This window comes from Vulpes lagopus, chromosome X (assembly GCF_018345385.1).
Source record: "Vulpes lagopus strain Blue_001 chromosome X, ASM1834538v1, whole genome shotgun sequence".
NCBI classification, from domain to species: Eukaryota; Metazoa; Chordata; class Mammalia; order Carnivora; family Canidae; genus Vulpes; species Vulpes lagopus.
In genome coordinates, this window is record NC_054848.1 from 19,145,097 (window position 1) to 19,161,862 (window position 16,766).

At 44.6% G+C, this 16,766-nt stretch overlaps 1 protein-coding gene across 1 annotated transcript in view; it reads left to right on the plus strand.

Moving 5' to 3' along the window:
* The window catches only part of PTCHD1 (patched domain containing 1), a 50,990-nt gene that overhangs the window by 22,401 nt on the left and 11,823 nt on the right, over positions 1-16,766 (plus strand). The window contains exon 2 of the mRNA XM_041741877.1: positions 14,503-15,163. Within this exon, the coding sequence (XP_041597811.1) occupies positions 14,503-15,163 (661 nt within the window). The remainder of the gene's footprint in view (positions 1-14,502; positions 15,164-16,766) is intronic.

Genomic DNA, 16,766 nt, shown 5'->3' on the forward strand with positions numbered 1-16,766 from the left:
TCGCAGTTCCCTGTTCCCGGCAGGATGCAGGCCTAAGCCATTCTTGATGAGTTATGGTGCCTTCTGGTCATCAGTATACCCTGGACCCAACATGTGATTAGCTTTAAACCTTAATGAAAAGATTGGACTATATCCCAAATGAGGGGGAAGTGCAGCTGACAGCATCGGCATCTACATTCATGAACTTAGCAGAGCCACTGGAGAAATATCTGTTGTGTACCTACTGTATGTAGTTGGGCATCATCCCCAAAAATGTGTCCACCATCAAAAGACTGAGTATGAAGAAGAACTCGAAAGATATTAACTTTACTCCCTAAGGGCTGTTTTATTTTGACATGACCATATTGGTGTTTGGGGAGGGGGTTTGTGGTGGGGGGCTCTAAAAACTTTTTTTTTAAGTTCTTATTTAAATTCCAGTTACTTGACATACAGGGCAGTATTGGTTTCAGGTATACAACATAGCGATTCAGTACTTCCATACAACACCCGGTGCTCATCAGAACAAGTGCCTTCCTTCATCCTCATCACCTTTTTCACCCATCCCCCACCCCCTCCCCTCTGCTGACCAGCAGTGTGTTCTCCAGTTAGGAGTCTGCTGCATTTGACTAAATAACTGTATTTGAATACACAGGAAATTAGCACTTGGTTTTAGAATGCTTTAGTGTTTTGAGAACAGTAGAAAACTCTAATTCCAGAGGCACTGACCATTGTTAGACATTATCTCAGTTTGGGATCCCCCAGGCACAGACCTTGAAACAAGAAATCAAGTAAAGGTAGTTTGTTTGGGAGGTGAAGGGCAACCAGAAACAGGGGGCGGGGGAGGAGGGGAGCACAGGGTAGCAAGACAGGAGGGGGAAGGAGCCTCAAAGGCTGTGTGATCAGGTAGGCCAAGGCTGGAAGCAAGTGGAGCACCCCCCCCGCCCTCCCCCCAAGCTCTGGGAAGCGATTTCAAACACACTCACCCATGAATAGTCCCACCCATGGGGAGGGAAACCGGGTATTTCTATGCCAACTCCCATCTGTCATTGGTTGAAGTCTGTTCCCAGGGGGTGTTAATGCCCCAGAACTTCTGGTCTGCCGAGCAGATGGCAAAGTGGGCTCTCTGACAAAGAAGCATGGGTGCTGGCATTTGCAGTCAGGCAGGTGTGCTCTCAAGAGGTAAGCACTAGAGGATATGAGCAGGATGCCAAGTGCATCTGCTACAGAAGAACTTGAAGCAATTGGCCAAGAACTTCTGTACTTGTGTGGTCTGTGACTGCACTTTAGCAGCGTACATGCAGACAAGTCCAAGACCACATGACAGCTAGGTCTGCACATTTATAAACCGACAACTGATAGATGGCACATTAAGACCCAGACCTAGGAAATGCAGCTCAAATGTTTAATCGGTACCATGGAGCTAAACGTTGTCATCAGATTTGACTACCTGGCTTACTCCCCAGGCTAAGCTGTCCAGATCTCTGGAAAGGTAGAGACACCCATGTTCTTCCTGTTTCATGCCAGTATGTCCACTGTGGTTCAGATCTTTTCCGTCTCCCTGCCTCTGCTCTCCAACCTTCCCAGTCTCCCACACTGCAGATAGAGTCATCTCCCACAGTTCTGATCATCTTGTCCCCTGCTTGAAACTCTTCATTGGCCCCCAGCGACCTGCAGGACGAAGTCTGTCTCTCACATTTAGCAAACAAGGCCCTGTGTGATTTGGACTCAGCCTCCAGCTCTCCTGTTTTCTCCCACCAGCCTGAACCACTTCCATTTCCCCTGATACCCATTTTGTGCCTCTCAGACTTTGCCCATAGTGTCTCCACCAGTTCCATACTCCCATGCCAAGCTTCTGCCTGCGGTTAATTTCTCTTCATTCTTCAGGTGCCAATTTATAAGTCACTTCCTCCAACAAGTCTTCCCTGGTGCCTGCGAGGTTGCCACAGGTGCTCTTCCCTTACCATCTAGCACTTCTCCCATATTAGAACTCCATGCAAATCTTGAAATTGCCTTGTTGTTGTCTGTATCTCTTAGAGTTTGAATGTTCTGTGAAGGCAGAGCCCTATCTGTCTTGTTCATGCAGCTTGACGTCAGATTAACTAATAGCTACTAATAAGTATTCACTGAATGGGTGAATGGGAAGATCTTCCCTCAACTGGTCCCACTTCCTCTCCAACTTTGTATTTCATTGTGCCCCTCCCACTACTACACACATGCTGTGCACATGCACTTGTACATGCACACACTCGAACATATACTAGTCTCCCTGTAGCCCCATTACACCCCCTAGCTACGTCCATCATGGAATTGCAACACTCCATTTTGTGGTTTGCATGTGCTAACCAATTCTGAGACTCTGCCTGAAGTCCTTCTGCTAGACTCTAAGTTTCTTGAGGGTAAAACTACGTCTTGATGTTCTTTATCTTCCCAGGGTTTATATTAATATCCTACATAGTGTAGGCAATACAGGTTGAGCAAATGGTTCATTGCCATAATTGGTAATGAAATAGAGACAGCTTTCTCCCAACAAAGCAGAAATGCTCTGGTCTCCCACCTGCTGCCTATCTGAGACCCATCACAGACTTTACATGTGCAAGCCTTGAAAAATTTAATCAGCCAAATTTGTGAGCCATTGCCAGCATTAAACCAAGACAGAATCACCCAGAGTGGCATCTTTGGGCATGAAAGCAATCTTTGCTCCTTCCTGGGTGAAGCCACATCACTGAGAAAACCAAGTGGAAGCCATCTGCCTATTCCAGCATGGCTGGTGTCCTTAGGGCAGGTATATGGAATGTTCTGAGGATGCTAAAGATGCACTCCAACTCTGCATTAGAGAGCAGAACTGGGCTACATGAAAGCCGAATTCTGCAAAACATCAGAGCTTTACCATGGAGAGAAGTTGCAGTGATGGGAGGAGGGGAAGTAGTCAGAGATGGAAGTAGTTTTCCCAGATGCCTTTTCCTGGAGGACTGTGATTACAGGTTAGTGTCACCTACAGTAAAAGTCTAGGTTCCATCAGCAGTGATGGGTCTGCAAACCAAAGGATTTCCATCGCATGCCCACAGTGAGGCATAAATAGATGAAGTCATATCAGTAGTCACATCCTCTGAGACACTCATAGGTAAGGAGAACATCCTGTTTTGCTTGTGATGGTCCCACATTATGCCTGGTGTTTCTGTGAAATTAACAGTGCCCTCCTGCACTCTCAAAAGTGTTCCAATCTGGATGAAAAATTATATGATCACCCTGCCCACTGACAACATTAACATGGGGTGGGGACACAGAATCTTCAAATAGACATGACATTGGACGTAGGTACATGAGAATTTTTATATTCATCTCTAAACTTTTCTGTATTTAAAAAGAATTCCCCTCCAAAAATAGAAATCCGACAAATACACAATAAAAATTCAAGCTACTCTATAATTAAGTATAATAATTATTTCAGTACCCAATCTCCTACCTAAATTGTTTCTCTGCTCTTATATTTTTTAGATTATACTCTAACCATATCCATTTATCTAATGAGATCAGCCATTTGTCTGCAGTGTGTAAGCGACAGGACTAAATTCAATGTCATCTGTTTATTTAAGATGGAAATGATATGCATGTAGCACAGTAGCCTTTGGGTACAAATGAAGTATCATTCAATGTCACCAGAGAAAATATAAATCAGCAAGAAGGAACAAACACAGAAGGTGCAGTCAGTATATCTTTGTTGGGCTTCCAGTATGTGCCAGGGATACAGGATGGAGAAAACAGAGCCCTTGCCCTCATGAAGAGTATATATCCTGGTGTTAAACAGCCTTTGGGGAGGGGTGATACCTACATCCTGTAGTATCCCCAACTTCAATCCAGCGTTTTGCAATAAATTCCCAAATTGCCAGTCCTTTCTACTAGTATGTTCTGTAGAGTATTGTTTTTTCTCTTTTCCTTCTGCATGTGCGTGGGGCAGGAGGTGGACAGTGACACAGGAAACATTCAAGACAGAAAGGATGCTATTCAGACTGATGAAAGTCTCCTCTCTTTACACATCTGTCTTCTTCATCTCCAGTCGTGCATGCCTGTCATTGGTAACGGGGTTGTGGCTCCTCCCTGAGGTTTGTGTTGTCAATGTCCAGCATTTGCTGGGCCTCAGTGTTCAGTACTTGAGTCTTGCTGCTTCCACAAGGATGCTTTGTCATGTTCTACCCCTTGACTTTGCTACATCACCACCACTTTCGATTCAAGATTGCTGCTAAACATCTGACACTGTGGCTGGACTGTGCTGAAGCCTAATACCCAAACACAAGTTCATCAGTATCCAAATGGCCAAGGCACAGAAATTAGGTGTGAAGTCTTTACTCTACCAAAGGAACTCCCATGAGGGAACAGTGTTTCAAGCCCAGGATTTACAAGTGGGCTGATCCACATACTAAATCTGTGACCATGGGCAAGTTATTTAAGTTCATTGAAGCTCAGTTTCCCCACACGCAAGTATGGATGTACCATCAACCTGCCTGAGTTGCAACGAGGATTAAATGAGGTAACAGATGCTGCATTCTCTGCACAAAACCCAGCACATAGTAGGCACTTCAAACCTTTTAGTTTCCTCCTTTTGCCCCACCACGGTTCCCTGCCTGGTCTGATGTGCACCATAATCTCAGTAGGCAGCTCACCTGGAAAAGGTGAGACAGCGTGCCCAAGCCAGCATTCGAGCCCAGGCAGACCATGTCCACCAGGCCAAAATAGGCCACCAACATTAGCACATCCCAGAAGGGTCAGGGCCAGGGCAAGCTGAATCACACAAACCATCACAGCCTTCACCATCTACTCCACAAGGCCTCTTTTCAGATCCAGAAAAGGAGGGTAGTAGCTGGGGTCACTCCTGTGATTCTTAAAGGCAGTAGTTTTGTTAGAGAAGCTTGATAACAAAAATTTCCAGTGGAAAATGCACTATCACATGATACACTCATTTATGAACTACATCATGTGCTCAGTCTCGTAAAGCTCATGGTCCATCATTCAGGAGTGTCATGACCATGTCATTAGGTGGGAATTTTTTTCTTAGTTCTTCTTTTATCAGCCATAATTTACACTGTTCTCAAGTTCAGTGCTTATTAGAAACTTAGTAAATCATTGGAAGGAAAAAAAAACTGCCAAAGGAGTTCATTCGATAGAGACACTTTTTCATAATTTTGTAGATTGAACATCGTTATTAATTATTGGCAGTTTCAAGTATTTCAAGGATGTGGGTTCTATGGCATTTGACTTTTTTTAAACCAAAACTGCTAAAAGTGTGAATTCTGATTGCATGCAGGCTTTGCATGCTCATCATGCAGTCTTATTTGTGGATGTGTGAGATCTTTCCCAGCACAGAACTGTTGTCTTTTTCCTAAAAGCCTGTCCTGGTACCACCAAACTGTACCTTGGAAGCCTAATAAACTTGTCTGGTACTCCAATGAGGGGAGCCCCAGTTCTGTTAGGACTCTTGGAAAGGAAGAGGGGCCAGGAAGGGGCAAGAACAGACCCTCACCGGAGGTCAGTTAGGTTAACTACATACAATTGCCAATACTAAACCACTCTGTTACTTACAGAAATGGCCATTCCATATGGCTTAATACAATAATAAATTCCCAGGTAGACACCCTTTAGATCTTACCACACTTGACCCTCATAGTGACCCTATGACCCCACTTTACAGTTAATGAAACTGAATTAAATGCCTAGTCATTGTTTTAGTTTGGGTTCCTCTAAAAGTTGACCCAGAGTCAAGGACTCAAAACAAGTAGTATATCTGGAAGACAATCCCAGGAAGTACCGATAAGAGAATGGCAACATATAGCAGGGAAGGCGAGCAGTAAGTTATAGGGCCCTTGTCAAGCTATTTACCCTCTGTCCAATGGCAGCCTAATCCTGCTGAGGAACTCTGAGAATCCATGAGGAACACGTGCCACAGACTCACCCCACCTTGGGGACAGGGAGCCGGGGTATTTATATACAAACTTTTTAGTCCTAGCTCCAGGCTGCTTGGGACTAAGATAGCATGTTAATGCCCCAGGACTTTCACGTCAGGCCGAAAGTAGGGCCAGTGTATGCTGAAGTCATGAGAAGACAGGGCCCAGTCGTGCCTGCAATGGTCCCTTAGGTAGAACTGACAGAGGAAGAATTTGAACTTGGGGCATTCTGACCTCAGAACCCATGTCTTTCCCACTAAAGCGCAAAATATCCTCAAAACCCAGGAAAGATCAGGGCCTACAGAACTATTCAGGAACCAACTCTAGGTCATATGTGGACTTTTTCTTTTTGGCAGAAAAAAGAGCACTGCATGCTTCCCTGCTGTACAATAACTGCAGTCACCTTCATTGCCCTCTAGAATTTACCAAATGCACACACTTTATCACTTCCTTTGGCCCGCCTCTTGCTCATGAGACAGACTAAAATCCACTGAGTCACAAGATTATTATATTCATATATTTACTCCATAACTACTGAGTACATGTAGTAGGAACTGTCCTTTGCAGTGAAGATGTAGACCAAATGGACAAATACACCAGCATGGTATAACTCCTGTTCTAGTGGGAGCAGCAGAATAAAGAAACAAAGAAAGATGCGTAATGTAATATCCTATCACAGTGCAGTAAAAAACTCTAAGAGAAAAAATGATGGCGATGACGAAGGACACTATTCTTTTTAATTGAGGGTGGGAAGCCAATTACATCGGAGCAGGAAAGTGAAAGAAGCAAGGCTGTGTGGAGGAAGGACATTCCCTACAGAGTTAAGAGATGGTGAGACATGAGTCCCAAGATGTCAGCAAGGACAGTGTACCATCTTGTTGGCTACAGTCAGGACTTAGGTGTTGGTTCTCAGTGCCATGAGGAACCATTGGAGGATTTAGAGCAGGGAAGTGTCATGATAATATATCCTTAAAGGCTCATTTTTTAAAAATTTATCTGTAACTCATGTGGTCAGCAAGCCACAAAACCAGGATTTATTTTTTTTAATAAATTAATTTTTATTGGTGTTCAATTTTCCAACATACAGAATAACACCCAGTGCTCATCCTGTCAAGTGTCCCCCTCAGTGCCCGTCACCCATTCCCCCCCATCCCCCACCCTCCTCCCCTTCCACCACCTCTAGTTCGTTTCCCAGAGTTAGGAGTCTTTATGTTCTGTCTCCCTTCCTGATATTTCCCACACATTTCTTCTCCCTTCCTTTATATTCCCTTTCACTATTATTTATATTCCCCAAATGAATGAGAACATACACTGTTTGTCCTTCTCCGATTGACTTACTGCACTCAGCATAATACCCTCCAAAACCAGGATTTAAATTCAAGTCTTCTGACTCCTGATCCAGTGCTCTTCCCACTCAGGTTTCACAGTCATTTTCCAGACTTGGGTGTCCTTGGTACTGTTTTTCCTGTCCCTTAAAGACTTATTTGTGCTCTCCTGACCAAATCTTAAAACTGCTGTTGCATATTCCCCAGGCATGTGGCTCTTTGGGACTTCTCTTTGCCTCTTGGCCAGTCAGCTTTAACATTCTCCCATTTCTGAGAGCATCCTGTCATCTTACAGATAGTCAGCAAAACTCATGACCTACAAAATTGCTCCACCAGAGCCCAATCCTGACCATGAAAGTGAAGTGAGGACAATGGGATTAAAAGATAAGCACCCTGGGCAGCCTAGGTGGCTCAGTGGTTTAGCGCCTGCCTTCAGCCCAGGGCATGATCCTGGAGACCCAGGATCGAGTCCCACATTGGGCTCCCTGCAGGGAGCCTGCTTTTCCCTCTGCCTCTCTCTCTCTCTCACTCTCACTCTCACTCTCACTCTCTCTCTCTCTCTCTGTGTCTCATGAATAAATAAATAAAATCTTTAAAAAAAAATAACCACCCTAATCAGAAAGTTTAACATAGCACATTTCCAAGGGTCTTTTCATGGTATCAATGGATTTTTTTTAATTAAGACCACATGAAAATTTGCCCCAGACTATGGAAATAGAGGTTACCCAATCTCTGCTTCAACACATTGTCTTTCTCCTCCAGACCAATGTGGAATTGGGCCAAAGTTGCAAGGAGATTTTAGACTTGCCTTTTCCTTCATCATCACTGTTTTTGGTTTCTAAAATCCCAGATTTATTCGCTTCAGATCGAAAGCTGGATTGCTTTTTCAGCCAAGGCTGCAAAGACAAACAGCCTGTTTGAGGAATTACAATGTGGGGCTCTCTCTTGGCTGCTTTTTAGTGTCAACATCAGCAACAACAGTGTTTACCCCCCGGTGGTAAAGCAAGGAGAACAGACACATCCCACTCTCCCAGAGCTCCACTGACTCTATGGTATTGACAGAAGTAACCATTTTCTCTTGTCACTCGGAGCAGGTCAGCCTGACACTGGGCACACATGTATAGAAGAAGCGTGTAGACAGATAGTCACTTGTTTGGCTACATCCACAGCTTAAATTTGGTGTCCTCCAAACATGTAATGTTTCAAAGGCAGAATGATATTTCTGTTCACTTATTAAGGGATGACTAACTTGCTTTTGGCTGCGCTACAAATGAATCACGGTAACAATCCCCAACTTGCGACTTCTGGTGTTCTGATGTAATGCTCTTCTATTAAAAGAAGAGGAAAGAGAGTGGGTGAGAGTGAGATCATGCAAAGACAGGACATAACACTGAGGGAGCTAGCGTAATTGCTGAACTGCGGAGACCAGGTCCATCCACTTCAAGCTGTTTTCTCGTGTCCTGGGTGAGGATCCCTTGCCAGTCAGTTCTTACCCATCTACAGTTGCAGAATATAGGCCCAGATCATGATGTGGAATTTGGAACGATTCGACGAAGAAAATATTTCATTTGGGGGTGAAAACCAGATATTCCTTGAAAGCAGTTTTAAAGCCATTTTGATTTAGTGCCACTTTGAAGGTAGTTATTTGGGGACAAATGATAGAAGTTAGAAAAGCTAGCTAACCAACCTCCCTTTTTAAAGTGTTTTAATGGGGGTGCCTGGCTGGCTGGCTGGCTGGCTGAGCGGGTAGAGCAGGTGACTCTTGATCTTGAGGTTGTAAAGTTCAAGCTCCACCTTGGGTGTAGAGATTACTTAAAAATCAAAACCTTTAAAATTTTTTTTTTCATGAATGCAGCTTATGTGTGACAGGCAGAAGGAGGGGGTAGGAAGTCAAGGAAAGGAAGGCAGCTGCTAAAGGTGGATCATCAGACTGATTCCCTCTGGGGAGCTGGGGACCCTCACCTCTTGCCAGTCTTGCCTCCCAGGCCGGGGGAGAAGTGGGGGGTTGGACAGCTTGTGGCTGCTCCCAGAGCCTGTTAATTGCCCTACCTGGCAGAGTGGCCCTCTGGTCTTGACTCTCCACCTTTGCAATAAAAAAATGAATACAAAGACGAGCCGAAAGGTGTGAAAGATCCTGACAGTGCACGGGGATTTTTCCTGTGTTAATCACTACTCGCTCGGGAGCAGACACTTCCTTCCTCCCAGACCCCTTCTGTACTCTCTACAAGGTGCCCCTGCTGTCTTCTGAGGAAGATCTGAGTGTGCCAAGGAGAGGCAGAGAGGAAATTAGACTCTGGCCTGTCGTGACCGGCAGCCCACACTGGCTTTGTCCCAGGCTCTGGCAGAAGGGGATTAGAAGAGCCAGTGCTTCCCCAGAACGCAAAATCACTCAGAGGAGGGAGTCTTTTTTTTTTTTCTTCAGTAAACCTATTTTCCCTACCCTGTGGTTTTCTTTCTGGGTTTCATCTACCATCAGATCTGTCATTGACCTAGAAAGAACTTCAGTGTGTTGGAAAAGCATACTTCAAGCAGCTATAATAAATCTCAAATTGATATTTATGAAGTTAACTTTCTCTCACTCAGCATCTGATCATGTAGTATGTGGATGTCACTCATCTTAGAATTATGTCGTGTGAGAACCAAAAGGGTCTGTCCGTAAAGATTAGCTAAACCAACCTCCTGTTTTTTTACTGATAAATCCGAGACCTGAAGGAATGACATTCTTTAGGGTCTCTGACACTCCCACGTAAGTAGCAGAAGCCAGACTTGAAGACAAAACTCCTTATTACTGGATTCCATTGTGTCCCACAGCCTTTCTGCCTAGTAAGCCTGTCTATGAAAAGTTTTATTTGGCAACCACAGAGGCTGGATGGAGAATAAGAAAAGTCAGTAAGCTCAAAACCCATCCCCTTAGCTACCTGTTGATATTGTCACCTGTAATACTGCCATCTACAGATGAGCTTTGGCTGTCTGGATTATGTCTGGTCTCTTCTTAATGGGCCCCAGATCCCCAAGTATGGCCATCCCACAGCTTGGTCACAGCCATGGCCAATCATCTGAACTAGGCGAGCTGACGGAGCACCTCTCCCCAAATCCTCTCTGTCCCCACCCAAAGTTGTGCTGGGCTAGGGCCACGTGGCCTGCCGCCTGCCATCCGCAGGATCCCACCCTGCCCTTCATTCACTGGGTCAGCATAGGTGGGCTTCTGACATTCTTTAGATCTCAATTGCTCCAGCTATAAAATGAGGATAATCATTTAATCATTTCCATAGAGTCTTGTAACAAATAAAATATTAGAACTTTGAAGAAAGTACTTAGCAGACTACTTACTGTTACTGTTATCATTCCTAACCTGAAGGGTGATGAGGGCAAAGAAGCTAACAATTTAAACTGTATGTTCGGAGCCTGGGAATGAATCTCCATTTAACATTCAGTCCTGGCCTCTTTGGCAACAAATACAGAACAGAAAATATTGTGATCGGGATTGACATTGGATTAGACTTTACTAGCACAAAATGCTTGGCATTGTCTACTGTTAGAATATTCTTTTTGTTTTGAATGTTGTATCTCTTCTGTGATTTTCCATGTGTGAGCACAGGCTTACTACATTCAGGGAAATTATCCTATTATTGACAACAATATCCTATTATGGTAAATTTGATGAGTATTTACTGAATGTGTGTTGAGTGAATTATCTAGAACCTATACATAGTTATGGAAACATGGATTATGTGTAGATTCACATGATAGATTCCAACTATAATAAGGTCAGGACTACTACTTTGTGTCACTTGTGCTTGTTTTTTTCTAAGGGCCTCTTCCCGAGCTCAACAATAAGCTTGTGTGGCTAGAGGTTGTCCATTTTGTAGATGGAGGTGTCTTTGTCACCATTTCACTATCTTGCTTTGATCTTTCCCTGGCTTGCTATCCCCCTTCTGGCCCCAAGAAAAGACATTAATTTAAAGACAAAAATGAAGTCACTATAAACTAACAACTAACCTGTTATCATTTTCACCTTCATTTTCCAGTGCAGAAATTTCAAGTAAGTATACAGAAAAACAAAACAAAACAAAACAAAACAAAACAAAAAAACAGCAACACAGCTTCAATCTCTGGCTTCCTTTTTTCCCCAGGGAATATATCTAAGAACGCCTACTAATGTCTCTGTTGTCCTAAGTGGGGCTCCTTTAGGAGGTTAAATCAGAGCACTCTAAAACCCTACACAGGCTGACACCCAGGTAGCATGTCAGTGTACCTGCCAATGGCAAAGTGGATGGCCAAGACTAGATTGTGTGTGTACTTGACATGTAGTCATAAGAACCAAAGATCAGAACTGAGGACTCTCAGAAGCCACAGAAGGGAGTCTCAGTTCTCCATGCCTCTTATTATCCTCTCACCTCTTATCCCACAGTAGAAACCCACAGACACCTCCTGCCAGGTAGGCGGCCTCAGCCAACACCCCCTCTCTGGATGCTTTGTCACTCAGCATCTCCCTGCCACTCAGAAGCAAGAGTGACACATGTTCTACCCACCTCTCCATTGGAAATTCAAAGCAGCTGCATCTCACGGCAGCTCTGGTACTGAGAATTAAGAAACATTCCTTCTCAAACTTCACTAAGAACTCCTTTTTCCCAAGTCTCCATCCTATGATCTGGTGTACAGGAGTTAACATGGTGCATGCTTTCTTTGGCCTATGGTCTCAGGGATCATAGCAGCAGACCTTCAGAGTTGGCACATCATTAAATAGTTTAAAACTCCCCACCCAGCAGCGCATGGTCGCCTTAGAGAATGGATGGAAACTATCCTTTTGCTATAACTGGGTTCAGCCCTGTGGCTTAACACCATCTTATTTGGCAATCTTTTTCTCTTGACATATTTAGTAATCACTCTAAGGGAGATTTATTAGACTGCTCATAGGAACAAACAATGCACTAAATATTACACATATGCATGCTTTCAATACCACTCCTTTTCTAGCCTATTCTGAATCTTTTCCCAAAGTGTTTCTTTGAACACTTATCAAAACTCTCTCTTGTCTTTAAATTCCTCTTGGCTCTTCCCTCCCCTAAAATAACTTTATATTTGAGATTTTTTTTTTGTAGTTAGAAGTTCTTTTAATCAAAATTTACTGGGCCATGCTTAGAGAAGAATGGATAAAAAGATACACTCAGTTTAAGATCATTGAAGATAGGGATCCCTGGGTGGTGCAGCGGTTTGGCGCCTGCCTTTGGCCCGGGGCGCGATCCTGGAGACCCGGGATCGAATCCCACGTTGGGCTCCCGGTGCATGGAGCCTGCTTCTCCCTCTGCCTGTGTCTCTGCCTCTCTCTCTCTCTCTCTCTCTCTGTGACTATCATAAATAAATAAAAATAAATCTTTAAAAAAAAAAAAAGATCATTGAAGATATTGTGCTCATCATTAATCCCAAAGCACCAAAACAAAAATTTAGCATATGGTAAGGGTTTTGTGAAAATAATCTCTTAGGTATCTCTGGGAGATCAAAAGTGTGTGTGTGTGTGTGTGTGTGTGTGTGTGTGTGTGTGTGTGTGTCGGTGTGTGTAGGAAAGAACTCAAAATTTTCAGCCAAACATAATATAGTGAAGCATTTCCTGAACCTGAGGGCTGATGCCCATGAGGAGATATGGGGGAGGGTGCACTGAAAATTAGGATTAGCAACTCATGCTCTGTGCTAACTAGAGGACTTTGACAGCTGGTACCCCTCCGACATTTTCAAAAAGCATAATAAATATCCCACTCACCTTGGCACATGCACAGCAAAATGTCTTCACAAATAATCCATCCAGAGCAGATTTAAGAGAAAATATATCAGGGTCAGAGATGCTCAGAAGGTTATGAGTAATAATGGCACAGTCATGGTGTGGCAACTGGATGTTAAACTTTATTCCCACTACATATGAAATGTTGTTCTTCACTCATTAGATACACAGTGGGTATCTCTGTGCCTTTGAGAACCCACTCAGTGCTAGCCACAGGCACAATCATTTACTTAACACTCAATTACATGTCTACCACTGGCCTCATTTTGCTGACTGGGCACATTTTACAGAGATAAGGCCTTATTTTCTCACCTTAGACTGTAGAGTACACATACTCCTACATATCTGAACTTGAGCACCTGTGATTTTTTAGGCAACCTTAGCACTTGGCCAGTGAAAGCACCAATTTAAGCATTAGTTGCTAGCAAGAACTTTGATTCAACTACCAGCGTTATTAACCTAGAGGTGTGTGGTGAGGGGCCAGGAGCACAGGTTCCAGAGCCAGGCTACCTGGGTTAGCCTATGTGTCCTTACTATGTGTGGGACCCTGGGCAAGCAACTGTGCCTCACTTTCCTCATTTGTAAAATGAGGCTTTTACTTGTACCTACGTCATAGTTTCTTGTAAGGACGAAATGAGTTGATCTGCATAAAAGGCCTAGAACTGTGCCTGGCATAAAGGAGGAGCTGTTAAATGAGTGCTTGTACTCCCACTGTCCACTTTGACCACAGGTGTATAGAGCTTGGACATGGAAAGTCTGACTTGGGGAGGGGTGTGTAGAATACATCCCACTGTGCTTCTTTAGCATGACCACCATGTATCCCAGCCAGTCTCTCGCTGTTCCGTTTCCCTTCCCATATAAGCAGACAAGGAAAGCCAGAGAATATGAGGTCTCTCAAGGTGAGCCTCCTGCCTTTTATGGCACCGAGTGACAGAATTGGATGGGGAAGTCATTTAGGGGCCCTAGAAGTTGGCAGCAGGGGATGGGCCTACCAAAGACCTCTGCACTTGAAACTGTACCCTAGTTCACTTTGTACATTATATCTTCTAGATGGTGGACGTATGTGAGATTTTCAGACATTTATAGACAAGTTGGGTCACAAATAAAGAAGAGAACCTGTGGAAATAATGCTGTGCCTTAACCCAGCACTGTGCAAACAGTACCTTTATCAGAATCTTCTGGAGAGCTTGTGAAAACCCAGATTCCCAGGCCCCACCCCAGAGCTTTCCGATTTAGCAGGTCTGACGTGGAGCCTGACAGTTTTCATCTCTGACAAGTTCTCAGCCTCTGCTGATGCTGGTTTTGCATCCTTACTACCTAGTTTCTAACCTAAGGTTATAACATTTAATTTGAACTCTTTAGCTTAGAGAGGACACAAGTGACTCCATCACTCCCAGAAAGAGGGATCTGAATCCACAGAGCTAATGCCATGTATTAATGTCTTATTTTTGGAAATAAACACTGACTTTCATTTTTTCTCCCATAGTTGCATGCTGCTGTGACCAGGATCCAGGTTCCAAGGCCTGGTTTTAATTACACGTTTGCCCACATATGTATCCTGAATAACGATAAGACTTGCATCGTGGATGACATAGTGCATGTTCTGGAGGAGCTAAAGAATGCTCGGGCCACCAACCGGACCAATTTTGCTATCACATACCCGATCACTCACTTAAAGGATGGGAGGGCAGTGTACAACGGACACCAGCTTGGAGGCGTCACTGTGCACAGCAAGGACCGGGTAAAATCTGCAGAGGCTGTCCAGCTCACCTACTACCTGCAGTCAATCAACAGTCTCAATGACATGGTGGCTGAGAGGTGGGAGTCCAGCTTCTGTGACACTGTCCGACTGTTCCAGAAATCCAACAGCAAAGTCAAAATGTACCCTTACACGTCCTCCTCACTGAGGGAAGATTTCCAGAAGACCAGCCGTGTATCGGAACGTTACCTGGTCACCAGCCTGATCCTGGTGGTCACCATGGCCATCCTGTGCTGCTCTATGCAGGACTGCGTCCGCAGCAAACCCTGGCTAGGCCTGCTCGGGTTGGTGACCATAACCCTGGCCACTCTCACCGCGGCCGGGATCATCAATCTTACTGGTGGGAAATACAATTCCACCTTCCTGGGAGTCCCTTTCGTCATGCTAGGTAACTACTGCCCTTCCTTTCTTTTTTTTTCCTCCTTCTGGTGGTGGTGACTGGGTTTCTAAAAGACAGGGAGTAGCCATCTAACAACTTCGTTTTGTTGATAGTGTCTTCCTTTTGCCCAAAAGCCCTGGAACTGATTCTATAATGTGCTGGCCGTTGGCAAGGGGCAACCTTATTTAGTATTTACCAAAATAACTTGTGCCACAAGTCTAAAGCCCTGAGTCTCAGCCTTGGTTCTCTGTTAAGTAGCTGTGTGGCAATTAGCAGATATTTATCTTCTCTGGCACCCCATTGTCTTAGGTGGGGCTTCCCCAGAAGCAGACCCTGAAACAAGGATTTAGAGAGAAGAAGTTTATTTGGGAGGTGAGCCCAGGAAGCCCCAGCGTGGGAGTGAGAATATGAGTCATAGAAGGAAGAAAATTCAGACTATGTTAATGGGCAGGTTACTGCTTTAGGCACCTGTAGCTCAATCCCACTGGGGGCCTTTGGGAGACTTAACAGAACATACCTGAGAGAGGTCTTCCATGAGGGGTGAGGAAGCCACAAGCTGGGCCATGTACCCAGAAACCCTGTGTGATTCATGGACGGCTCTCCCCAAGGAAGACTGAGTACATTCCTGCAGCCACAGAAACCCTCAGATGGCATGTGTAGTGAGAAGCTTTCTGTGAGCTCAGGAACAGTGAATTGGAGGGCACATGGGTTGGGCACTGACAGGGTCTGCTCCCCTCAGCGTCCCCACCCTATGGATGGAATGGATGTGAGTATCACAAAAGGGGGTGTGATAAATGTACAAGAACTCTGAAAGCAACAAGTGAGACATAAATGAGAAGGTACCTCTTTCTTTGTCCTTGCTGTATAAACTCAGGAGAATGCTTAAAAATGACGGTATGAGAGTCCCAGTATATTCTCTCTCGGGGCTGCAGGAATTTCCTGATAGAGGTAACGATCAAAACAAAGCCAGAGTGGTTACAATACAACATCAGTTGCTCTGTTCATCTGGTCCTGAATGTGGCATATCCAGCAAGCCTGACGGCAGGGTTCTTGTGGGCCAAGGGTTCCAGGGGCTCACTTCTCCCTTTTTGTGACCATTTCTCATTGGTTCCTTTAGCAGAATTAAAATGTCATTGGGAATCAGATACTGACATGACAAATGAAGTGACACTTTTCATTGAATGAGAAAGAACTATGGTTGAGTTCATTAGAATGCCTAATGCCCTGTTTGGGGGGAGCGGAAGGAAAGAAAATAATTTACTCAGGAATCTCAGCTGCATTATGGTTACATTATAAGCAGGGTGGTGGAGTTGCAAGGTCGCAGAATGCATGCTGCCCTCCATGCTCTGAGGTCTGTGGGAATGCAGACTTAGGCAGTAAAACATACATGATAGCTCCTGGCAAAGGGGGAGCTGCGGAGACCAAGCAAGTTGCACATTCATCAGATGGCTTGCTTATCGCCACCAAATATGAGAGAAGGAGGCTGCCATACTTCCTCCCTAATTCAGTCCGTGAAGAAGGCAGCATAACTTGCCTCTTGAACCCCAAGACGTCATGCACCGATGATGGGATCCACGGTGGTTCCTTGAAGACTCAGTGTACCTGGGTAGTA